The 26,058-nt window shown below is 33.4% G+C and overlaps 1 protein-coding gene across 6 annotated transcripts in view; it reads left to right on the forward strand.

The window, feature by feature from the left end:
* The window catches only part of CENPK (centromere protein K), a 38,854-nt gene extending 15,803 nt beyond the window's left edge, over positions 1 to 23,051 (forward strand). For 3 of the 6 annotated variants that reach the window (XM_057742508.1, XM_057742517.1, XM_057742499.1), the window contains 6 exons: positions 3,338 to 3,384; positions 13,983 to 14,065; positions 14,159 to 14,257; positions 14,595 to 14,721; positions 18,743 to 18,796; positions 21,592 to 23,049. In XM_057742508.1, coding sequence (XP_057598491.1) covers positions 3,338 to 3,384; positions 13,983 to 14,065; positions 14,159 to 14,257; positions 14,595 to 14,721; positions 18,743 to 18,796; positions 21,592 to 21,750 — 569 coding nt within the window. In that variant the 3' untranslated portion in view covers positions 21,751 to 23,049. Of the gene's footprint in view, positions 1 to 3,337; positions 3,385 to 13,982; positions 14,066 to 14,158; positions 14,258 to 14,594; positions 14,722 to 18,742; positions 18,797 to 21,591 lie in introns of all 6 variants that reach the window. The other 3 variants (XM_057742482.1, XM_057742490.1, XM_057742524.1) reach the window with 2 other exon arrangements.
* Positions 23,052 to 26,058: the final 3,007 nt, after the last annotated feature.

Genomic DNA, 26,058 nt, shown 5'->3' on the forward strand with positions numbered 1-26,058 from the left:
TTACAAAGTAGCATGACTGAGTTGCTTAAACAACAGAAGTTTTTTTCCTCCCAATTCTGGAGGCTAGAAATCCAAGATCAAGGTGTTGGCAGGGTTGGTTTCTTCTGAGGCCTCTCTTCTTGGCTAATAGATTACCATCTTCCTGTGTCTTCATATAGTCACCCATCTGTGTTCTAATCTCTTTGTAGAAGAATGACATTCATAATGGAGTAGGGCCCACCCTGACGACCTCGTTTTAACTTAATTTCCTCTTTAAAGATCCAGCCCAAATACAGTCACATTTTGAGGGACTTTAGATTAGGACATCAAAATATGAATTTGGGTGGGGTGGGAGAGGGTAGGGGGGGTAGGAGAAGACACACAATTTCCACAACAACTTTCAAGTCTGTATATCCAAACCAGACTTCTCAGTAACATCACACTTATATATCTCTCTACCTTCTAGACTTCTTTTTCAAATTTTTCTACAGATGCCTCAGATTCATGAACTGATCGCCATTCCCTGACACATTGAATGGAATCTATTTAATCAGCCATAAATTTGAGTCCTTCTAGATTCTTCTAGATTTCTCTATTTCACATATAGCCAGTCGTTAAATATTGAGCCCTACTGCCATGGATTTACTTTAGGCCTTAATCACCAATCCACTAGTTTATTAAAATAGACTTTTTACCTCTTGATCAAGATTTTTTTATTAGTTATAGAAATTTTTGAACTTAAAGAAAAGTTGAAAGTCCAGCTTCATTCTTTTGCATGTGTATCATCTAGTTTTCCCAGTATCATTTGTTGAGAAAACTGCTCTCTGCTATTGAATTGTCTTGATACCATTGTCAAAAATCAATTGATCATACAGTGAGAATTTTTATTTCTGGTCTCTCTGTTCTATTCTATTGGTGTATATGACTGTCTCTATGCCAGTAGCACACTGTTTTGGTTACTGTAGCTTTGTAGTAAGTTTTGAAATTAGGAAGTGTAAGACCTCCAAATTTGTTCTTCTTTTTTAAGATTGTTTTGGCTATTTGGAGTCCCTTGAGATTCCATGTGAATTTTAGGATGGATTTTTCTATTTCTACAAAAACATTATTGGGATTTTGATAGAGATTACGTTGAATCTGTAGTTTGCTTTGGGTGGTATTGACATCTTTCTTTTCTTTTTAACTTTATTTATTTACTTATTGGCTGCATTGGGTCTTCATTGCTGCACACAGGCTTTCTCTACTTGTGGCGAGTGGGGGCTACTCTTCGTTGTGGTGTGTGGGCTTCTTGTTGTGTTGGCTTCTCTTGTGGAGCACAGGCTCTAGGCACGTGGGCTTCAGTAGTTGTGGCATGTGGGCTCAGTAGTTGTAGCACATGGGTTTAGTTGCTCCGTGGCATGTAGGATTTTCCCAGACCAGGGATCAAAACCGTGTCCCCTGCATTGGCACAGACTTAACCACTGTGCAACCAGGGAAGTTCCCAGTATTGACATCTTTTTTTTTATATAAATTTCTTTCTTTCTTTATTTTGTTGGCTGTGTTGGGTCTCTTTTGCTGTGCACGGGCTTTCTTTTTAGTTGCGGCGAGTGGGGGCTACTCTTCATTGTGGCGTGTGGGCTCCTCATTGCCGTGGCTTCTCTTGTTGCAGAGCACGGGCTCTAGGCGTGTGGGCTTCAGTAGTTGCAGCACGTGGGCTCAATAGTTGTGGCTCAGGGGCTCTAAAGCACAGACTCAATAGTTGTGGCACACGGGCTTAGTTGCTCCGTGGCATGTGGGATCTTCCTGGAGTAGGGATCGAACCCGTGTCCCCTGCGTTGGCAGGCAGATTCTCAACCACTGCGCCACCTAGGAAGCCCCTTGACATCTTAATAATATTAAATCTGACAGTTTTTGAACACAGGATGTTTTAATCTATTCATTGGTACATCCGTAATTTCTTTCAGTAACATTTTGTAGTTTTCAGCATATAAATTCTTCACCTCCTAAATTAAATTTGCTCTTGAGTATTTTATTCTTTTTGATGCTATATGTCAGGGAATTTAAAATTTTTATTTTTCTTATTTTCATAATCTTTTACATATAGACCTTGTACTGCTAGCACTGAACACACTGACCTGTTGCTTAAATACCCACCTTGATTAAGGCTGCGAATCCCATATGCTGCCACACTGGAAAGATTTTTTTAAATCTTTATATTCTTAGAGCCTGCCATATTGCCTTGGTTGAAGTGATTGTTTTAACATTGAAGTGCTGCTTTTGACCACACTCACCAAGAGGGAGCTTCTTGAACTTTATGTTCTTAGAATCCTTTTCATTGTATAGCCATCCTAGGGCTGTATTAATTCTAATACAGGGCCTGTGAAGTACATAGCACTTTTCTGTTAGAAAACCCCCAGAATGGCAAAAAGCTTAGAAAGTGTTCAGTACCATATCATTTTAAATAACACTTTATTAGGAAAGATAAACTTTTCTTAGTATAAGAGTTGAACTTTTCTAAGTATAAGGATTTGATTTTGCTATGCAAAGTTAAAATGGAATATTAGTTTATACTCATTAGACTGGCAGAAGTTTTAGAAGAGTTTATAATACCTTTTGCTGTTTCTTATTCATTTCTTCTAGAAATTTTTAAAAAAAGAATCTAGCATCCTGTTTTAAAATTCAAAATACACATTTCCTTCTATGAAATTCACTTTCTGGAAATCTATGTGACAGAAATGAAAGCACCAACATAAATAAAAGAATGCTTCCTGCGTCATTGTTTTTTGAGGCTAAAAACTAGACCCAAAGTCAATGCTAAATCTGCTCAATCAATAGTGAAATCGCTGAACACATTTAGTATATTTACCCTGCAGAATATTATGCAATGATTTAAAATTATGAATTAGACTCACAGCAGATGAATATACAGGATTTCCATCGGGTTTTTTAGGGGTGAAAATAAGAATAATGTGTATCATATGATCTCATTCTTGTAAAACCAGCAATGACAAAATTAATAACCTTTGTATGTATATGTACAAATATATATGTATGTATGCATAGAGTTATGTAACCACAGAAATATTTAAGGAACACACTGTAGATTATTAATTTTGTTTTTGATGGATTGGGAGAATAAAGCGAAAAGAGAAAGGCACTAAAAACAAAATACGTAATTACAACATTTGTCTAAAATGATATGTAAGTATTTTTGGCTATATATGTAAAGATATTAAAATTTTTCATAAAACCTGTACATATCTCATGAAAAGTTCTGTAATATATAAATGGAAGGGGAAATCACAAAATCACCAAATCAAATTCTTGATTCTTGAGAGTTAACTAAGCACATATATAATTTTGGCTTGTTTTGTTCCTACAGTGATTCCACTGAATGAAGACGTTCTGGTAACATTAGGAAAAGAAGAGGTAAGTCACCAAATTTGTAGTAACCCAAAATAACATAACTACAAGTGTTTTGGATAAGCTCATGCCATAATGAGTAAAATGAAACCACTTTAAAATTGTATTACTTATGTTTTATTGAGCAGGATATTTTAGATGATTAGAATTTTGAATTAAATATGTAAACCTTACTCTTGTACTTAATTTTTAGTTGATTAAACTCTTCAACATAAAAGCAAAAAGATTAAACATAGCTAAATGATCATACATGTACATCTATGCTCAAAACTAAACAAAGGTCAAAAAAGATGTTTCTAAAGTGTCAGTTTATCAGATCAAAGTATAGGAGAGAAGATAGAAGCAAAAAAGAATTTTAAACAAGGTTATAAAGCATGGAACTAGATAAGTATCTGTGTTCCTAGAGACAGAAATAAGGATGACAAGAGTGATTATCTGCCCTACAGAACTTAAGAAAGGCTTTGGATTTGAAGGAACCTGGTACTTCAGAATCCAAGGTTGAAGTGTGGAGCTAAAAACAAGGAGACTTTTTAAAGTAAGAATAGACTATTAGACCTTCTCTCTCTCTCTCTTTTGCAATCGAGAGGCTAACTTTTACCCATGCACCTAAAAACTGGAGGTATGGAGACATTAAACTATTGAGGTTTTGGACTCAGCACACCAGGTTAGGTGTTTAATAGGGGTGGTGCGAGGTCAAAAGTCAGAAAGTTCAAGTTAATATTTTTATACTACATGGTGGAAGTACCAGCTCCTTCCCTTGATCTATCTCCAGGGGTCCTGCAGTATGGTATAAAAGTAGCCTCAGACTGGAGATAAAATAATGTCTGGGAAATCTAAATGGCCTGAGGAAAAAAGGCCTATAAATGTTAATATATAGCAGTTCCCAGTGAAAAGCAGGGTGGCTGTCCATCAAAAAGCCATTTATAAACAGAGTTTGTTTTGAGCTTTAAATGTGAATGACCAACTTTCATTCAACATAGTGTTGGAGGTCCTAGCCACAGCAGTCAGACAAGAAAAAGAAATAGAAGGAATCCAAATTGGAAAGGAAGAAGTAAAACTGTCACTGTTTGCAGATGACATGATACTCTACACAGAGAATCCTAAAGACACTACCAGAAAACTGCTAGAACCGATCAATGAATTTGGTTAAGTTTCAGGATACAAAATTAATGTACAGAAATATGTTGCATTTCTATACACTAACAATGAACCCCCAGAAAGAGAAATTAAGGAACTAATACCATTTACCATCGCATCAGAAAGAATAAGATAACCTAGGAATAAACCCACCTAAGGAGGTAAAAGACCTATAATCGGAAAACTGTAAGACACTGATGAAAGTAATTGAAGGCGACACAAACAGATGGAAAGATATACTATGTTCTTAGACTGGAAGAATTAATACAGTTAAAATGATCATACTACCCAAGGCAATCTACAGATTCAATGCAATCCCTATCAAAATACCAATGGCATTTTTCACAGAACTAGAACAAAAAATTTTTAAATTTGTATGAAAACACGAAAGACTCTGAATAGCCAAAACAACCTTGAGAAAGAATGAAGTTGGAGGAATCATGCTCCCTGACTTCAGACTATGCAGCAAAACTACAGTAATCAAAGAAGTCTGATACTGGCACAAAAACAGACACATAGCTCAATAGGGCAGAACAGAGAACCCAGAGATAAACCCATGCACTCACGGTCAATTAATCTACAACAAAGGAGGCAAGAATTTACAATGGAGAAAAGACAGTCTCTTCAATAAGTGGTGCTTGGAAACCTGCACAGTTACATGTAAAAGAATGAAATTAGAACATTCTCTAACACCATGTACAAAAATAAACTGAAAATGGATTACAGACCTAAATGTAAGACCAGAAACCATAAATCTCCTAGAAGAAAACTCAGGCAGAACACTCTTTGACATAAATCATAGCAATATTTTTTTAAATTTGTCTCCTCAAAGGAAATAAAAGCAAAAATAAACAAATAGGACCTTATTAAACTTAAAAGCTTTTGTACAGTGAAGGAAACCATCAACAAAACGAAAAGGCAACCTACTGAATAGGGGAAAAGGTGTGCAAATGCTATGACGAATAAGGGGTTAATATCCAACATATATAAACGACTCCCATAACTCAACATCAAAAAAACAAACAAGCTGGGACTTCCCTGGCCGTCCAGTGGTTAAGATTCCACTCTTCCACTGCAGGGGGCATGGGTTCGATCCCGGGTCAGGGAAATAAGATCCTGCATGCTACATGGTGTGGCCCAAAAACAAAACAAAACAAAACAAAAAAGCCAAGCTGATTGAAAACTGGGCAGAATTACTGAATAGACATTTTTCCAAAGGGGACATTTAGATTGACAACAGGCACTTGAAAAAATGCTCAATATCGCTAATCATCAGGGAAATGGAAGTTAAATCCACCATAAGATAACACCTCACACCTGTCAGAACGACTTGTCAAAAAGAACACAAGTGTTGGTGCGAATGTGGAGGAAAGGGAATCCTCATACACTGTTGGGAATGTAAATTGGTACAGCCTATGTGGAAAACAGTACAAAGATTTCTCAAAAAACTAAAAATAGAGCTACCATATTACCCAGCGATTCCACTCCTGGGAATATATCCGAAAAAAACCAAAAACACTAATTGAAAAAGATACATGCACCTCATTGTATATAGCAGCATGGAGCATTATTTACAGTTGCCAAGATGTGGAAGCAACCTAAGTGTCCATCAACAGATGAATAGATAAAGAAGATATGTGTATATGTAATGGAATGCTGCTCAGCCATAAAAAAGAATGCCGTTTTGCTATTTACAGCAACATGGATGGACTTGAGAAGCATTGTGCTAAGTGAAAGAAATCAGTGATATCTGTATGATATCACTTATATGTGGAATCTAAAAAAATATGACAAACTAGTGAATATCACACACAAAAAAGTGAACTCACAGATGTAGAGAACAAACTAGTGGTTACCAGTGGGGAGAAGGTATCAGGGAGGGGCAATATAAGGTAGGGAATTAAGAGGTCCAAACTGTTAGGTATAAAATAAGCCACAAGGATATAGTACAACACAGGGAATATAGCCAATGTTTTATAATAAGTATAAATGAAGTACAACCTTTAAAAAATAAAAATAAATAAAAAATACAACAAACTAGTGAATATAACAAAAAAGAAACAGACTCAGAGATATAGACAACAAACTAGTGGTTATCAGTGGGGAGAGGGAAAGGGGAGGGGCAATATAGGGGTAGGAGATTAAGAGGTACAAACTGTTATGTATAAAATAAGCTATAAGGGGACTCCTCTGGCAGTCCAGTGGTTGACTCTGCACTTCCGCTGCGGGGATGTGGGTTTGATCCCTGGTTGAGGAACTAGGATCCCGCATGCCACATGATGCAGAGGGGGAAAAGAGCTATAAGGATCTATTGTACAACATAGGGAATATAGCCAATATTTTATAATAATTATAAGTGTAATATAATCTTTAAAAATTGTGAATCACTATATTGTATACCTGTAATATACTGTATTGTATGTCAGCTATACTTCAATTAAAACAAAATATGGAATGGCCAGCCAGTGATATTGACATTTGTGAAATGTCTCCAAATGGAAAGGCGGAAACCCAAAACAATTAACAAAGATGAATCTTGAGAAAGTAGAGGCAATTCATGGAACAAAGAGAATTTAATAAAATAATATCTTCAGATAGATAAAAAAATTTTTTTGAGTCCACGAAGTAACAGAATTCCAGCTTAAAAAAAGGACCACTTTACACTCCCTAGGATGGGCTGTAATTGAAAGACATGATAACAAGTGTTGGTGGACAAATTAGAACACTTATTCACTGCCAGTGGGATTGTAAAATGGTGCAGCCACTTTGGAAAATGATCTGGTAGTGGCTCTATCAAAGGTGATACAGTTACTATTTGAACCAGCATTTTCACTCCTAGGTATATAATACCTAAGAGAAATGAAAATATGTGTGCATCCACACAAAAACTTACGCATAGAATATTCATAGCAGTATTTTTCTTAATGACCATAAAGGGGAAACAACCCAATGTTTATCAACTGATGAAAAGATAAATAAAATGTGATATACCTATACAATGGCATATTATTTGTCGAGAAGAAATAAAGTATTGACATAAGCTCTATAATGTGGATGTACCTTGAAAACATTATGCCAAATGAAAGAAGCCATTCACAAAGGATCATATATTATATGATTCCATTTATACCAAATGTTCATTATATAGGCAAATGTATAGATACAGAAAGTAGATTGTTACTTGTTGATTAAAGCTGGATGATTGGAGAGGAAATAGTGAGTGACTATTAGATACTAATAGATACTGCTAACAAGTTTCCTTTGGGGATGATAAAAATGTTCTAAAATTGATTATGTTTGCACAACTCTGAATACATTAAAAATTATTGAATTATATGCTTTAAACGGGTGGATTGTGTAGTATGTGAGTTATATCTTAATATAGCTGTTATTTTCAGAAAGGAGCAATCAGAATAAGAAAGAGCCCTTCTAAATGAAAACATGATAGCTGAAATAAACAGAAGATTGGTAATTATAGTCATGGAAATCTAGAGAGTAGATTAGGAAGGGGGTAAAAAGGAAAGTTGGAATTATGGAAGATAAGAAAATTAGAGTATCAACTCAGAAGTATAAAATATGATCAGTAGAAGTTTTAAAGTAGAAAAAAAATGAAAAGGAAGAAATAATAAAATAAATAATACATGAACATTTTCTCAGAATGAAGGATAATGATTCTTCTCCATGTTGAAAAGATCCACTATAATTTCAATATCAGTAATTTAAAATGATATATGACATAATGAGCCAGCATAATTTTCCCTTTGGTAGCAGCCCTTAGGCTAACAACTATAGTTTGAACTGGCTAAAATCCAAACATGATGCAGTACCAGCATCTGCCTCAGCACTGCTTTCATTTTAACTATTAAACAGATAAAAATAACAAGAAGATTAAATATTTAGTTTCTCATTATTTTGCTTTTTCTTTTGCATCAAGTGAGCCAACTTTATGAGAATTGTTTTTGTTATTTCTAAATTTCATTGATAATTTCTACCTAAAGTAACTGATCACAGTGCAGCTGTTGTCTTGTACCTTTGTTGACTCAGTAGCCATCAGGCATCTTATCATCCCCTGCCTCATCATCCTAACTTTTCCCAAAGAGTGCTTTTACTATGTTTTAGCAGCCAGGGTCATTATAGCAAATCCCACTCTGATGCCAACTGGGTCAGGGTTTTCCCCAAGACCATCTCAGATTCAGTAATTCACTGGATGGACTGACAGGACTCAGAAGAGCTATTAATATTCAATGTTATGGTTTATTATAGTGAGAGGACACAGATTAAAATGAAAAAAGGGAAAAGTCACACAGGTGAAGCTTGCGGGAGTCGTTTCCTAGTGGAGTCGCATGGATGCATTTAATTCTCCCTGAAACTGTGTGTGACAATATGTGCAAGCTATTGTCAAATAGGGAAGTTCACCTGAGCCTTATTGTCCAGTTTTTACCAGGAGTCAGTCACTATGCATGCAGGGCTTCTGTGACTGACCTTAGCTACTTGGACTCTAGCCCCTCAGAATAAAAATGCATTCACCATAAATAACATAGTTAGAATGAACTCTCTAATCATACCAGTACCAATTGGCCCAAGACCCCAGGCATACAGAAACATCTTTATCAGGCAAAATATTCTAAGACTTCACAGCTCATGTTCTAGAAGTCTACCAGGTACCAGTCCTGAAGACAGCTGTTTCTCAGTAATGTGCAGACTTTGTGCAACTTTGGCCTGCTGAGTTAACTCTTTCCTTCACATGTCTTTTTATTCTCTTAACAATGTCTTTTGAAAAGTTCCTTTTGATTAACTCTATTTTATCAAGTTTTCTTTTAAGGTTTGCATTCAAATATAAGAAATATTTACCCAACTTAAGGTCACAAAGATTTTCTGGCATTTTTTTTAATGAAATTTTAATGCTTTAGATTTCACATTTAGATCTATGATCCATTTAAAAAAAATGTTTACATGTGGAATGAGTTATTGATAAAAGTTCATTTTTTTCCACAGGGATACTAATCGTTATAGCACAGATTGTTGAAAAAACTCTTTTTTCTTTTGAATTTCCTTCACACCATGTGTTGAAAATTAATTAATCATATATATGTGTATCTATCTCTAGACTCTCCATTTGTTCTCCATCCTATGTGGTGGATGTTTCTTTTCCTTTGTTCTGTATTTGTGTCTTTAGGCCAATACTGTTGTTTACTGAAGCTTCGTAATGTCTTGAAATTAAGTAGTGTGAGTTCTCTTTTTCTTTTTTTTTTTTACCAAAATTGTTTCATATTTTCATATAAATTAAAGTTGGTTTGTCATTCTGTCCCATAAAGAAGCTTGCTGGAGTTTTGACTGAGAACCTATAGTTTAAATTGAGGAGAAGAGACATAGAGTCTCAGTCCATATCCATGAGCACTATATGGTCTCTGCGTTTATTCAGGCCTCTGTTTATTTGGTATTTCAAAAATTTATCTCACCAATGTTTTGTAATTCACTATATCAACAGACTAAAAAAGAAAAAAAGCATTTTATCATCTCAATACATTCAGAAAGAATAAGTGAAAAAATTCAATATTAATTCATGATTCAAAAAAAGACTTTATAGGGACTTCCCTGGTGGTGCAGTGGTTAAGAATCTGCCTGCCAATGCAGGGAACGTGGGTTCGATCCCTGGTCCAGGAAGATCCTGTATGCTGCAGAGCAACTAAGCCCACGAGCCACAACTACTGAGCCTGTGCTCTAGAGTCCGCGAGCTGCAACTGCTGAGCCCATGTGCCACAACTGCTGAGCCCATGTGCCGCAACTACTGAAGTCTGCGTGCCTTGAGCCTGTGCTCTGCAACAAGAGAAGCCACTGCACTGAGAAGCCTGTGCACTGCAATGAAGAGTAGCCGCCACTTACCGCAGCTAGAGAAAGCCCATGCATAGCAACGAAGCCCCATTGCAGCCATACGTACATACATACATACATAAAATTTATTTTAAAAAAAAGACTTTATAAATTGTAATAGAAGTGTGCAGGTCCAAATTGTAATAGAAATGTGCAGGTCCTGAGGGACTTCCCTGGCAGGCCAGTGTTTAAGGCTCCATGCTTCTACTGCAGGGGGCATGGGTTCAATCCCTGGTCAGGGAACTAAGATACCGTATGCCACATGGTGCAGCCAAAAAAAAAAAAAAGATGTGTGCAAGTCTTCTATATGTTTTGTCAAATTCATCCCATTAGTATTTCATATTTTTGATGCTATTAAAATGGTATTCTTTTTAAAAATTTCAATTTCCAATTATTTATTACTAGTACATTCAAATACAATTAATATTTATATATTGATCTTGTATCTAGTGAGCATAATAAACTTTATTCTAGTGGCTTTTTTGTAGATTCTGTAGGATTTTCTTTTTTTTTTTTAATATTTATTTTATGTATTTGTGATGTTTTCGTTGCAGCAGGCAAGATCTTCATTTTGGCATGTGGGGTCTTTAGTTGCAGCATGTGGAATCTTTTTAGTTGCAGCCTTTGGGGTCTTTAGTTGCAGTATGTGGGATCTTTAGTTGCGGCATGGGGATCTAGTTCCATGACCAGGGATGGAACCTAGGCCCCCTGCATTGGGAATGTGGAGTCTTAGACACTGGACCACCAGGGAAGTCCTGTGTAGGATTTTCTATATAGCTAGTCACGTTGTCTGAGATCAAAGGCAGTTTTACTTATTCCTTCCCATCTGGATGCTTTTTATGTCTTTTTCTTGGCTTATTGTACTGTCCTAGAATATTTAGTAATGTTTAGAATAAAAGTGGGGAGAATGGGCATTTTTGCCTTGTTGCTGATCTCAGTGGATAGCATTCACTCTTTGACCATTAAGTGTGATGTTAGCAGTAGGTTTTTCATAGATGTCATTAATAAAGTGGAGAAAATTACTTTTATTAGAATTTATGAAGAATTTTTCAAATCATGAATTAATATTGAATTTTGTCACTTATTTCTGAATTCATTGGGAAGATGAATTTTTTTCTTTTTTAGTCTGTTGATGTAGTAAATTTCATTGATTGATATTTTAAAACTTATTTCAACTGTTTATTTTACTTGGTTCCTAAGATAAACACCACATTGGTATAATGTATTAACCTTTTTTATTTATTGATGGATTTAATTTGCTAACATTTTATTAAGATTTTTCATCTATGTTTTTGAGAGATAATAATCTGTGGTTTTCTTTTTTGGTGACATCTTTTTCAGGCTTTGGCATTGGGGCAATACCAAACTCAGAATGATTTCAGAAGTATTCTCTCTTCAAAAGAGCTTGTATAGAACCAGTATTATTTATTCCTTAAATGTTCCTTAGAATTGGTAGGTGAAATCATCTGAGGCTGGAATTTTTTTGCTGGGAAAATGTTAAACTAAATATTCAGTTTCTTTTTGGCTAGTCAGGTTATCTATTTTTCTCTGAATGAACCTTGGTAGTTTGTGACTTTCAACGAGTTTGTCTATCTCATCTAGTTTGTCAAATTTATTGACATAAAATTGTTCATAGCATTCCCCCATTACTATTTTAATGTTTGTAGCAATGCCCACCCTCTTATTCCTTGTAATTTGTGTCCTTTTTTCCTCCTTTAATTAGTCTGGGTAATTTTACTGATCTTCTCAAAGAATTAGCTTTGTGTTTCATCGATTTTTCCCTGTTCTTCTTTTAGGTTTTCTATTCCCTTGTTTTAAAATTTTTATCATTATTTTTTCTTCAGCTTACTTTTGGTTTTATTTGTCTTTTTCTAGTTTCTTTTGGTGGAAGCTGAGGTCATTAATTTGAGAGCTTTCTTTTTTCTAATACAGGCCTTTAGTGGTGTAAATTCTCATCTGAGAACTTCTTTTGCTTTATTTCAGAAAATTTAATCTTGTTTTTATTTTCAGACAGTTCATAGTAATTTCTTATTTTCCTGTTGGTTGCATCTTTGACTCATGGATTATTTAGAAGTGTGTTTTTAGTGTCCAAATATTTGAACATTTTTCCAGTTACCTTTCTATTATTGATTATTAATTTAATTCCATTGTCGGATCATATTTAATATAATATCAGTATGGGTGCATTAAAATCTACTTACTTGATTTTTCTTTCGTATTTGTCCTACCTTTTCTCTGTTCCTATTCTCCTCTTTTCCCACTTTCTTGGATTAATTGTGTATTTTTCAAAATAAAAGCATTTTATTCACATTATTAGCATATTAGTTATAGCTCTTCAGTTTTTTCATGGTTGTTCTAGGGTTTATAATATACAATTTTATATTACACTGATTTCTATTTATAAAAAGCTAATGGAAACCCTTCATATCAGGGGAATGGAACACTAGCTAATGTGTTCTAGAAACAAGAGGATACTTGAAAAAGTTTAGTTTATTGTAATCCCCTATCACCACACAGTCGTCTTTTACGTTCCTCAGATACCTTCCTCCTGGGCCTTTGTCCTTAAAATTCCCTTTGTCTAGCACATACTTTCACTAGAGAGTACATTGCTTATCTTTTGCCTTCTTTCTCTGTTGCTAAACTGTTAGTTAACCTGATCAGAAAGGTCTTTCCACATCAAACTACATACCTAAAAGAGCCATCCCTGCTCCTCGTTTCTATACTCTCATTTTGACCTATTTTTACTTTATGGTATTTATCCCTCTCTGGAGTTATAAGTTTGTTTCTTTGTTTGGATTCCCCTCTTTGTTCTGTTCTCCTTTGCATCCCTGACTCCTTCAACAATGCCTGGTGGTCAACAACTGGTCAATAAATATTTGTTGAATGAGTGATATTCATTTGTGTCTGTTTTGTATAGTCTCCTTACAAAAGAGACCTAATCTGTCTGGTTACTGAAAATTCACCATTGAATTGTCTTTCAGTATGAAATTAAAATTTATTGCTTAAAACCCCTTATTTTTTTTAATTTAACAATGAAATATTACAAAGAACTTAGCTGTTGTATATTTTCCTTTCAAAGATTTTTTTGCTAGGCTTTTTTTTGCTATTGATTTCTTTTTTGAGGTGAGAAAATACCTTGTTTTTTAAATGAACTTTATTTATTGGCTGCGTTGGGTCTTTGTTGCTGCACACTGGCTTTTTCTGGTTGCGATGAGCAGGGGCTACTCTTAGTTGTGGTGCGCGGGCTGCTCATTGTGGTGGCTTCTTTTGTTGCAGAGCACAGGCTCTAGGCATGTGGGCTTCAGTAGTTGCAGCACACGGGCTCAATAGTTGTGGCTCATGGGCTCTAAAGCACAGGCTTAATAGTTGTGGTGCACAGGCTTAGTTGCTCCGAGGCATGTGGTATCTTTCTGGGGCAGGATCAAACCCCAGTCCCCTGCATTGGCAGGTGGATTCTTAACCACTGCACCACATAGGAAGTCCTAGCTATTGATTTCTGAATATATATCCTCGTATGTAAAGTTCACTATCATTCAGAAATGTAACTGTTTACAGGATTAAAGACTAAGCAATTAATTTTAAGTATTTTGTTCTAGTTCCAGAAATTGAGACATGATCTTGAACTGGTATTATCTACTATTCAGTCCAAGAATGAAAAGTTAAAGGAAGACTTAGAAAGGTACATTTACATCATAATTACTATTAAACATTGCTATATATTGAATTGGCGTTAATGTTATATTTGACTTGTTTTGTTTTTCCATGTTCAAAGGGAACAAAAATGGTTGGATGAACAGCAACAGATATTGGAATCTCTTAATGTACTACACAATGAATTGAAACAGCAGGTTGTGACATTTTCTGAATCAAGGTATTGATTTTGTGTTCTAGGTTTTCAAAATAGGAGAAATTGTTTCCTTTTTTATGTTACATGAAATACATAAATAAAAAAGAAGGTAAATTTTACTAGAAATTGTGAGTTTTACCCTGACTTTTGCCAACTGTTAAATTACATAATCTTTTATGAATAACTTGACTTCTGGTTTTCCTGCATGTTAGAGTCTATTTATCTCATAAAGTAGTTATTTGGTTTGAGCAATGAAGTTTGAACAGAGCTTTTGAATAGTTATATGAATAACCAGTTATATATGCTTAAGCATTTTATCATCAAATTAATTCTCTTAAATTTTTTTAAAATAATCTTTTAGAATCTTTAATGAGCTGAAAACAAAAATGCGTCATATAAAAGACTATAAGGAGAAACTCTTGGTAACCTTGGGTGAGTTTCTAGAAGACCATTTTCCTCTGCCTGATAGAAATGTTAAAAAGAAAAAGGTAAGTTTTAGAGAAGACATTCATGTTGATTCACATATGAAATTGTTTTAGGTAGGTTCAAAGCTAAATTTTCTGATAAATTTTTATGTTTAATATACGCTTCAAAGATATACACAAATAGATACATGTACAGAAATATTCCATCATCACATAATATTTATTGAAAAATTAGAAGCAACCTAGTTATTCAATAAAATAAGATTAAATACATTTTTTTACATTGTATTCATATAATGGGGAAAATGCAGCTTTCGAAAATAATGTATTCAACACCATCAAAGGAGTTTATGAAATGCTCTCAAATTATTGTTAGAGGATAAAACACAGGTGATTAAATTGTATGAGTCTAATGTGTACCAAAAAATGTAATAGTGCTTATGCCTGGGGCTAAGATTGTAGGTGAGATTTGTTTTTGTTTTTGTTTTCACTATTTTCTAAATTTTCCATGATGAACATATGTAACTTTTAAAATCAGAAGATACCTGCAGTTAAGGTAACTATTTTAATAATAGTTATGATGGAATAAAGCTTTTTCACAAAAGCAAAAAAATATTTCATTGAGTGACAGAAGGTTGGAAACAAGCACTTTAATTCCTTTTTTAAAAATAGTATAAGGTATAAATAAATAGAACTTGTGAAAGTGGAATAGGCATTGAAACTGGCACCAGAACAATCTTTCTAAAAATATACATATTTAATAATGTATTTAATCATGTATTTTAAAATATACATATTTTAATCATTTTTCAACATAAAACTTTTGATGCCTCCCTCTGGGATGAAGTCTATAAACTCATTAGAGGAATGAATTTATATTCTGGACTTTGTCTCTTTAGCCTCCTTTTCAGCCATTCTTTATCCATCTTTTACATGAGTTCATTCAACTAAACTACTACAGTTCCAGCAGGTATGCAATGACCTGTCACTTTTTTGTGCCTTATACATTCTGTTCCCTCTGGTTACAAAACAATTCCTATCTGGTAAGGATAGTAAATTTCTTTCTTAAAGCAACTCTAACACCATCTTTTGTGCAATGCATTCAATGAAGTTTAGGTGTCATTTTCTTAGCATTTATTACATGATTTTGTAGTAATCATTTATGTCTCTTTCTCTGTTCACCCACCACTCTCTGTGAGCTCCTTGGTTTGTTTAATTCATCTTTGTATCTGTACTATCTTGCATACCTATTGTAGTACCTTCTGAGTTCGTATGTTTTGAATGACTGTGAGCATACTAGCAAAAGGAGAAAAAATTTTGTTTTCTTATAATCCATGTTTATTTATTCCTCCCTTTCTTGTTTGTAATTATCAGTAGGCTTTACATTTGTTGTGGACTATTTCTCCTATTCTGTCCAGTGTTATTTACACCTCTTAGTCATTTCTGGAATGGTTGACAGCCTTCTGTTACCCATTTCGGTAAACTCACGATCCCTTACCTCTTAATGATTATAATCTTAAAATAACTCAATGATTTATTTCTGATTCCAGTCTCTCTTCTTTTCAACTTTTTTTTTTTTTTTTTTACCTATTAAGTTCTCCACTAATGGAACCAGAGGTTTGAGACATTCTTAAAAGAAAGCATTGATTAGCTAAAGCCATCATGGGTTCATTAAGTTGCATTGAATAAGCTCACTTTTTTTTAATGAAGTATATGAACTACTGATGCATGTTACAAGATGATAGGTTGCTTTCTCTCTCTCTCTGTCAAGCAATAATAATGGATGTATTAGTGGGCTCAAGCTGCCATAACAAAATACCAAAGACTAGGTGGCTTAAACAACAGAGATTTATTTTCTCACAGTTTTGGAGGCCAAAAGTCCAGGATCAAGGTGCCATCAGACTTTTATTTAAAATAAACTATGTTATTTATTTTAACTTTGGCAGTTTTATTGCATTCATATTCTGTTCTGATACCATCATTCATGTATACATTTAGTCTTTACTGTACTTTATGTTGGATTCAATCTTTATCTTTTACCATTCATTTTTGAGTTTTTAAGTTTAATCCATTGTTTGATATAATGGGTTTCTTTGACAAGTAGTTTGTTCAAGAAGAATTCCTGGGTGTTTTATTTTTTTAATTCTTAAATACTGAACATACTTTGTTTGCTTTATATTTAAAGGCTTATCTTTGGCAGAGATTTTAAAAATCACAAGAATGGGGATTTCTCCATTCTTCTCAGGTGAAGTGTGCTTTGGAGAAGTCTGAGGCCCACCTGTAGATGTCTTACTGCTTCTGTTTGCCTGAAGGTTTATTTATCTCTGAACTTCAGTAACTTAACAGGGATATGTCACAATGTTGATCATTCAATAACAGTTTTGCTTTGAAGATGATATATTGTTTCCAGGGACAGGTTTAGGTCACATTTCATTTCATGGCAATTTTATTTTATTATATTTTATATCATTTATCATATCCTTATGTTGAAACATTTTTCTGTTTCCTTTCATTGTATTTTTCTTCTGCATTTTCTTTGACTCAAACCTTATATTGTAATCTGTGCCTTGCTGCTTCTTATTTCTTAACCAGTTCTATAATTGTGTTTGCTTTCATCACTAGTGAATCATATGCCGCTTTTTAGCACTCTTCCATTTAGTAAGGTATTAGGGGGACGGGAGATTGTGAGATCCAGCTTCACCATCTTTACTCAGGAATCACAATTTTTTTTGTCAGGGTTATTTTACTATTTTTTAAAAATATATTTGTATTTCTATAAAACCTTATAAGGACTCCATGGTAATCTTTGAGCGTTGTCAGGAAAGTACTAGATGCCACTGTAGTAGGAGAACTTGCAGTTAATTGGCTGTCTGAACTCAAAAGCTACTGATTAGATTTAGTATTATCCTGGAAGATTTCCTTTAGAACCTTATCCTGTTGAACATTTTTAACAGTAATTTGAATAAGAGATAGAGGACATAGTCATCAAAGTTTACAAATGATATGAAACTGAGAGAGGACTAGATAGTAAATTTATTGGATGACAGAATTAGAACTGTATTTTTAACCGGCCAAGATAAAACAGGATGGTCCAAATAAAATAGGATGATATTTAGTAGAAGTACATAGAATATCTTTCTTGGGTTTGAAACATTAAAGAATGAAGGAGACATATCTTAGCTAGATACAATGAAGGAAACATCAGCACTTTGGATGATAGTGTCCTCAAACAGAAGGCAGCAGGGCGGAATAGATGTCCAAAAGCTAAGGCAATCTTAAACTTAATGAATAGAATACCAGCTTCTACCTGTATGGAAGTGAGTCTTCTGTTTCATCTTTGGTTTTCTAATCACAGCTATATTTGTGGAGATTGGATTTTTTTAAAAAGGCAAATTAGAGCACATTCAGAACAACCATGATATTGAGAGGCCACAAGTCTGTGAGAAATAATTGAAGAAACTTATGATAATTAATACGCAGAAGGCATGGAGCTCATAATAGCTGTCTTCAGATATTTGAGAAACTCTAGGGTGGAATTGGAATGAGATTTATTCTCTGTCATTCCAAGAGAAAAAGAACTAGTGAGTTGAGCTAATATTAGAAACTGTGAAGAACTATGGAAAGATGAACAAACCTACCTGGAAAGTAAGTCTCCTGTCCTGAAGCCACATCATTACAGTCTAGAATGTCATTTGTTTGTGATATTTTGATTGGGGGGGTTCAAACATTAGATTTTCAGTTATATGAATATATATAATATGTGTAATGAAATTTATCAGTTCTATATTTGTAGATAAATAGATAGATAGGTACTCTGAATTGTATCTTCTCGTAATTGCAAAAGATTTCCCTGTCTCAGAGGTTGTTTCAACTATATTTTTATGAACCTTACTGTTTAGTACAGCAGGTTGTTTTCTTTCAGAATTCTTTTAAAATCATCTCATTATAAATATTTGGTTTTAGTATATCTTGTACCATTTCAATTGAGAAATATTAATTTTTAAAATTTTGTAATAAATACAGTCTAATATTCTGCCATTAGAATTGAAATGTTAATTCTTTGTTATTCACACTTCTCTCAAAGAAAAACATTCAAGAATCAACTGCACAGCTGATAACACTGCATGAAATGTTAGAGGTAAGTGTTTTGTTCAGTTGTTTTGTCTTGATGTCTCAGTTAGTGATTTGTGAACAATTATACATAGGCTTGAAAAGGAAAAAATGCGGCTTTAGTTCTTAAGGTATATACCAAACTTTATTGCATATATTAATTTATCTTTAGTATAAAATTAGTTTCTATTTGCTATGTAGTAGGAAAGAATATTATTTTTTAAAAGAAGATGAAACTAAAGTCTTACCCTTAACCACATTCCCAATTACTACTTTAAGAAAATTTTTATGATGTTGTTTAGTATCTACACAGTGAAACCCTATGCTGTTACATTGATGTAATCTTTAGTTGGTAAATCTGTGTTCTAGCTAAAATACATAGTAGAATTTAAGGATTTTTTTCCACAAAGTTGCAGAAATTCATGCACAAATTTCCCTTAAATAACATCAGCTTCTTTTTTCAAAATGTAAGGACTAATTCCACCTTTTTCTGCATGACATTTACTTTTTATTTTTTTACAAATATGTTTGACCTTTAAAAAAGAAGTTTTTGAATTTCAGACAAATTATCAACTATATTAAATACTTTAAATCTTGATTTGACAACTTGTTGAAAATTGGGTGGAGAGGAAGGTAAATAGTCTATGAAGAGCTATTTAACAATTAACGTGGCTTTTTAAAATCATTACTAAGTTTAGAATAAAGTGATTTCAGAAAACTTGTTTCACATTGTAATTTTATGAATTGGATGCTAAAGTCTCTATCTAGCTAAGTGTTTTTGGTGCCTCAGGATATCTTAAATAAGAATTTTATTACTTTGAAAAGCAAAATACAATTATTTTTTAGATTGTGATTTTAATCTTTTAACATATTCCTGTTTACTCCAGTTTATATTGAAACTAAGAAACTACTATTTCTCATGGATGACTTGGACTTTTTTTTAATAAAAGTTGTCATATATGTGGCAAATATTGACAGTTCTTAACTGAGGAATACATGTGTAATTTTTGAATAGTGCACTATGGGATACCATATTAAACTTAGATTTAGAAACCATTTTTGTCTCTAGGGCTTGTATTATCAATGGTAAATGTAACCAGAATTTAAACTGCAGTTCAGGAAGAATAAAACAATACACATGTTCATCTTTTTTTTTTTTTTTTTTTTTTTTTTTGGCACATGGGCATGTGGGATCTTCCTGGAGCTGGGATTGAACCCGTGACCTCTGCATTGGCAGGCGGATTCTTAACCACTGCGCCACCTAGGAAGCCCACACATGTTCATCTTAAAATAGAATTTTTAGCATTTAACTACTCCTGGCATCTACTAGAATTTTGATTCGTGTAATTGAAGTTAGAAATGAAAAGTAAGATTTTAAATTATATTAAAATAAGCAATTGCTCTAAAATGGGGATAATATTTAATTCTTTTATTATCATACCTAAAAGAAATGAGACCAAAAGCTTTTTTTCTCCAGGATGTGGTTCTTGAAATAGCTAAAGTTAGAGAGTTCCCAGGTGGCCTGCTGGTTAGAATTCCAGGCTCTCACTGCCACAGCCCATGTTCAATCCCTGGTCGGGGAACTGAGATCCCACAAGCCACGCCTGGCAGCCAAGAAAAAAAAAAAGAAATAGCTAAAGTTAATGAAAGATGAAATTTTATTTCAAGAATTATGTTAAAAAAAATTGAGATGTTGATATTATTATGAAATGTGATTGAGATGAGAGATTTTTAGTTTTTTTTTTTTTTTCGCTTTATAGTTTAATTTTATTTCTATGGCACTTTATATTTGTAAAAATTGTATTTTTCCTTTTCTGTGTTTCTTGAAATAATATCTTTAAGTTAAAGCTTTGGCTTGGCAATTCAGAGATATGGAATCTAATCTATGATCTGTTACTAATTATGTGCCCCTTGAGGAATCTTTTAACTCTTCTGGATTCTGGTTTTGTAATTTGTGAAAGCACTGTGTGGGAACTAAGGAGGTAGAGTAATAATTGATACATATTTAGCATTTTTCAGTGCGCTTCATAGAACGTTCGTGTTCAAAGAATTTTAAATGTGTGTTTCTTAAAAAAACTTTTCCAATGCCAGTGGATTTGGGATAGACAGGTGATTCTCAGTGCACATTAGCAAGTCTTTCTCCAGTTTATTTAACCATAGAACCCTGTTTTTCCATACTAAGAGCATCCTTAGGGAGACCAGTTCCATGGAATATAGTTCAGGAAATGTTAGTCTTATATAGTTTACTGCGGATACTCAAAATGTCTCAATTTGTGCTTGTAACCCCTCAATATCCTTAGTAAAGAAATCAAAGATATTTAAGATAATTTGAAAGAAATGGTGATGATAGAATTGTTGTTTTGAAGATTTATCAGATGAATAGGTGTTTTTGGGTGGGAGGGAAGGGTTGGTGATTTCTCTTTCCCCCAAATATTAAGACATGTATGCTGTTTTTGAACTTTGTATTTAAGTTTTTTGTTTTTGTTTTTAAGAAATGGTTATCACCAAACTTCTAACATAAACAAATTATTAACCCTAAGATAAGTGGGAGAATTGTAAATGCCTCTTTACTGGTTTTTAGGAAATGTTTTAAAAGTTAAGGTGCAAAGATGCGTTTTAAAACTATTTCCACTCACTGATATTTGTAGTTTTTTTTTAAAAAAGAAAATCAACTATTTAAGTTAATACATAGAAATTATGATATAAACAATTATTCAAAGAGAAAAGACATCAACATTCTTTGGTAAAAAAACTTAATGCTTTATTATAGCTGTATCAGTTTTTTCCCAAGTAAGGTATATTTTGAATGTTGTTTTTTCCTAGATTCTTTTAAATAGATTATTTGATGTTCCACATGACCCATATGTCAAAATTATTGATTCATTTTGGCCACCTTATATTGAGCTGCTCCTGCGTAATGGAATTGCCTTGAGACATCCAGAAGATCCAACCCGAATAAGATTAGAAGCCTTCCATAAGTAAAAAGATAGTCTTTTTTTTTCACACAGTACTTAAAGAATCTTGTCATTCAAGGATAATGGAAACACTGAGAATTACTTGGATAAAGAACATAAGTTGCAAATCAAAGCACATAGTCCATCTTCCTTTTATGTTTAAAATGACTCATGCTGCCATCTACTATTCATTTAAAAATGGTCCTTTCACAGTCAGTCAGTGCTTTGGTATTTTCAACTGGGTGGACAAGAATGCAAGTAAAAAATATTTTAGACTTAATCATTATAAAACTTTAAATATATCTTAGTTCTGCAATATTCTTTGGAAAATTCTTTGTTAATTTATGATATTGCTAATGTAATATTTTTCTTTTAAAATTTATGACAGTTTCTTTTATGCATTTTGATTTCCATTTGATGTTTATATCCTTTAGATTTACAAATTATAATGGAAAGGCAATTTAATTTTTAGGAGGTTTGAAAATTGACTTAGTATCTTAATGTAGACGAAAGCATAATTTAAAAGTATTTAGTAAATCTGTTCCATGTATACTGTAATATTTCTAGATTTGTTAAAAATTGGAATGTTAAAAAAACGAATGGATAAAGGTAGCATGAAAACTATATTTTAATGTGTATTATATTACAAGTGATATATATATTAAACCATTCTCAATTCTGTTATTACTAACAATACTGTGTTCATAAAATTTTGTTCATTCTTTGTGACTTTTCTTTAAATAAAATTCTCATTTAAAAATCTCTAGCTTTTTGGAGGATGTGGCTAGACTTTTCCATAGGTAGATAAGTGACAATATTATAGAACTACATAAAAGCTAAACTAGAGAATTCCAAACATCTTTTGTATCATTAGTTTTCTAAGAGTACTTAGTATATACTTTTATTTTTGAAAATGTTTTCTACTGTATTATATTTTCCACGTTTCTTGTTTACCTTATACTTCATCTTTTTTAAAGTAGGCAAAAATTGTTCCAAGTATACCATGTCTCTTTTATAGAAAATACAAATACTGTTATATTTTAGAAAATGTGTAAGTTCTTTTATGGGAAGATGACATACAAAAGTACCTTCCTAGAATATTCTAGTTGGAAGTCAAAGGAATGAGCAACTTCTTATTCCTCAAAGTTACTGGAGAAAGGAAAAAATGGTGCTGGCAGTATAAGTCTGACAGTAATTCTGCAGAGCAGATAATACTGTTGTCTATGAACTTCTCTGTGTTGCAAATTACGGAAAGAAACAGATAAAGGCAATAAACGACTTGATTTATTGTTGTCTTGATTTCATGTACATCTATTGGTTTGGGTCTTTTTACTGCAGCATCTTGTGTAAAGTTTTAAAGAAAACTATGATGATTGCATCCTACTTTTTAATTTGTTAACCCAGCCTTCTTACATAGCATGATTTTTTGCCCACTTTTCATCTCAATCATAAACAAAGTAAATTATAGTAGAGTTAGTCTTGATTTGTACTCCATCTAAGCTTGAAGTCTTTGAAGTTTTTTTGTGGTTTTGAGTATGTTGGAGAAAATGTTTTAAGTTCTGAGAACCTATATGTAGGGGCCATCACTACAGATCCCAGGAACATTAAAAGGGTAATAAAGGAATATTATGAGTGACTCTGTGCCCACAGATGTTTTAACTTAGATGGAATGGACCAATTCTGTGAAAGACACAATCTACTAAAACTCACACAAGGAGAAATAGCTACTTTGCATAAGCCTATATATTAAAGAAATTGAATCAATAATTAATAAGCTTTCAAAATAGAAAACATCAGGCCCAGATGGTGTCACTGGTGAATTTTACCAAACATTTGAGAAGAAAATTATGACAGTTCTGTGTTCCAAAAAATATAAGCTAATTCATTCTATGAGGCCAGCATTACCCTAATACTAAAATAAAGACAAAGATATTACATTACGCTAATACCAAAACCAGACAAAGACATTACAAGAAAGGAAAACTACAGACAGATATCTTTCATGAACATAGGTACAAACATCCTCAACAAAATAATCAAATTCAACAATGTAGTACAAAAAATTATGCACAACAGCCAAGTGGTATTCCAGATATTCAAGACTGGTTCAGCATTCAAAGATCAATTAATGTAATCCATCATATCATCAGACTAAAATAGAAAAATCATGTGACCATATGAAAAAGCTGTATGACAAAATCGGTTACCCATTCATGTTGAAAACTCTCAGCAAGCTAGGAATAGAAAGGAACTTCCTTAGCGTGATAAAGAATATCTACAATCTGATGCATCATTACTTATTCTTAAAAAACAAACAACAACAACAAAAACCCAAAGCTACAGATAACTTACAGCTAACATACTTAACAATGGGAAACTAGATGCTTTCCCTCTAAGATCAGGAATAAGGCAAGGATGTCTTCTCTCACCACTGCTATTCAGCATTGTACTGGAAGTTCTACCTAATAGAGTAAGACAAAAAACATCCCAATAATCAACAAAAAAATCTCTTGGAACTAAAGACCAATTATAGCAAGGTTGCAGGGTACAAAGTGAATATAGTAAAGCCATTTGTTACCTCTATACCTGAAATTCAAAACATTATTACATTAACATCAAAAATATGTACAAGATTTATATGAGGAAACCAGGATTATAAAAGAAATCAAAGATCTAAATAAATGGAAAGATATTCCATGTTTATGGATAGTGAAACTCCATATTGTTGAAAACCTCAATTCTTTCTAAATTGATTTCTAGGTTTAATGCAGTATCAATCAAAATCCCAGCATGTTACTTTGTGGAAATCAACAAATTGATTCTAAATTTATGTGGAAAGACAGAAGACCCAGAATAGCCATCATAATAATGAAGAACAAAGTGGAAGGACTGATGACAACCTTAAGACTCACTATAAAGCTATAGTAACCAATACTGTGAAATTGGTGAAAAATCAGACAATAGATCACTGGGACAGAATAGAAATCTCAGAAGTAGACCCATACAAATGTCAGCTGATCTTTGACAAAGGAAAGGCAATCCAGTGGAGAAAGCTTAGCCTTTTTCAACAAATCGTGATAGAACAACTGTACGTGCACATGCAAAAAAGAAAGAAAAACTGGGCACTGATATACTGACGTTACACCTTTAACAAAAATTAACTCAAAATGGATCATAGACCTACATGTAAAATGCACAACTATAAAATTTCTAGAAAATAACATAAGAGAAAATCTAGTCTGACCTTGAGTTTGGTGAAGACTTTTAAGATAAAATAGCAAAAGCACAATCCAGGAAAGAAAAAATTGACATTGGATTTTATTAAAACCTTATGCTCTGTTAATGACACAGAATGAAAAAAATAAGCCACAGATTGGGAGAAAGTGTTTGCAAAACACATACCTGAAAAAAATAACACAGAACTCAGTCCTAAAACTCAACAATAAGACAGCAAACATCCCAGTTAAAAAGAGGACAAAGTGTTTAAACTGACACCTCACCAACAAGATAAACAGATGGCAAATAAGCAGATAAAAAGATCTCCACATTGTATGTCATCAGGGAAACGCAAATTAAACAAGCAAGATACCACTACACACCTATCCGAGTGACCAAAACTCAAAACATTGACAACATCAATTGCTGACAAGAATGTGGAGCAACAGGAACTCTCATTTATTGCTGGTGGGAATGCAAAATGATACAGTCACTTTGGAAAAAGGTATACTAAGCATACCCTTACTATACAACCCACCAATTATGCTTCTTGGTATTTACCCAAAGGAGTTGAAAACTTATATTCACACAAAATCCTGCATACCAATGTGTATAGCAGCCTTTTTCATAATTGCCAAAAACTGGAAGCAATCCAGGTGTTCTTCAATAAATGAATGGACAAATCATGGGACATCCATACAATGGTTTATTCAGCCATGAAAAGAGCTATTGAGCCATGAGAAACATGGAGGAAACTTAAATGCATATTACTAAGTGAAAGAAGCCAATCTGAAAAGGCTACATACTATATGATTCCAGCTATATGATATTCTGGAAAAGGCAAAAGTATGGAGACAATTAAAAGATCAGTGGTTGCCAGAGGTGGTTTTGGGGGATAGGTAGTGGGGAGGGTAGAGCAGGGTGGGATGAATAGGTGGAGTACAGGGAATTTTTAGAGCAGTGAAATATTCTTTATGATACTGTAATGGTGGATACATAACATTATGCATTTGTCAAAACCCATAGAATTATACAATAAAAAGAATGAATCCTAATGTAAACTATGGACTTTGGTTAATAATAATGTATCAGTATTAGTTCATCAGTTGTAACAAGTGTA

This window comes from Hippopotamus amphibius, chromosome 1 (genome assembly GCF_030028045.1).
Source record: "Hippopotamus amphibius kiboko isolate mHipAmp2 chromosome 1, mHipAmp2.hap2, whole genome shotgun sequence".
NCBI lineage: Eukaryota > Metazoa > Chordata > Mammalia > Artiodactyla > Hippopotamidae > Hippopotamus > Hippopotamus amphibius.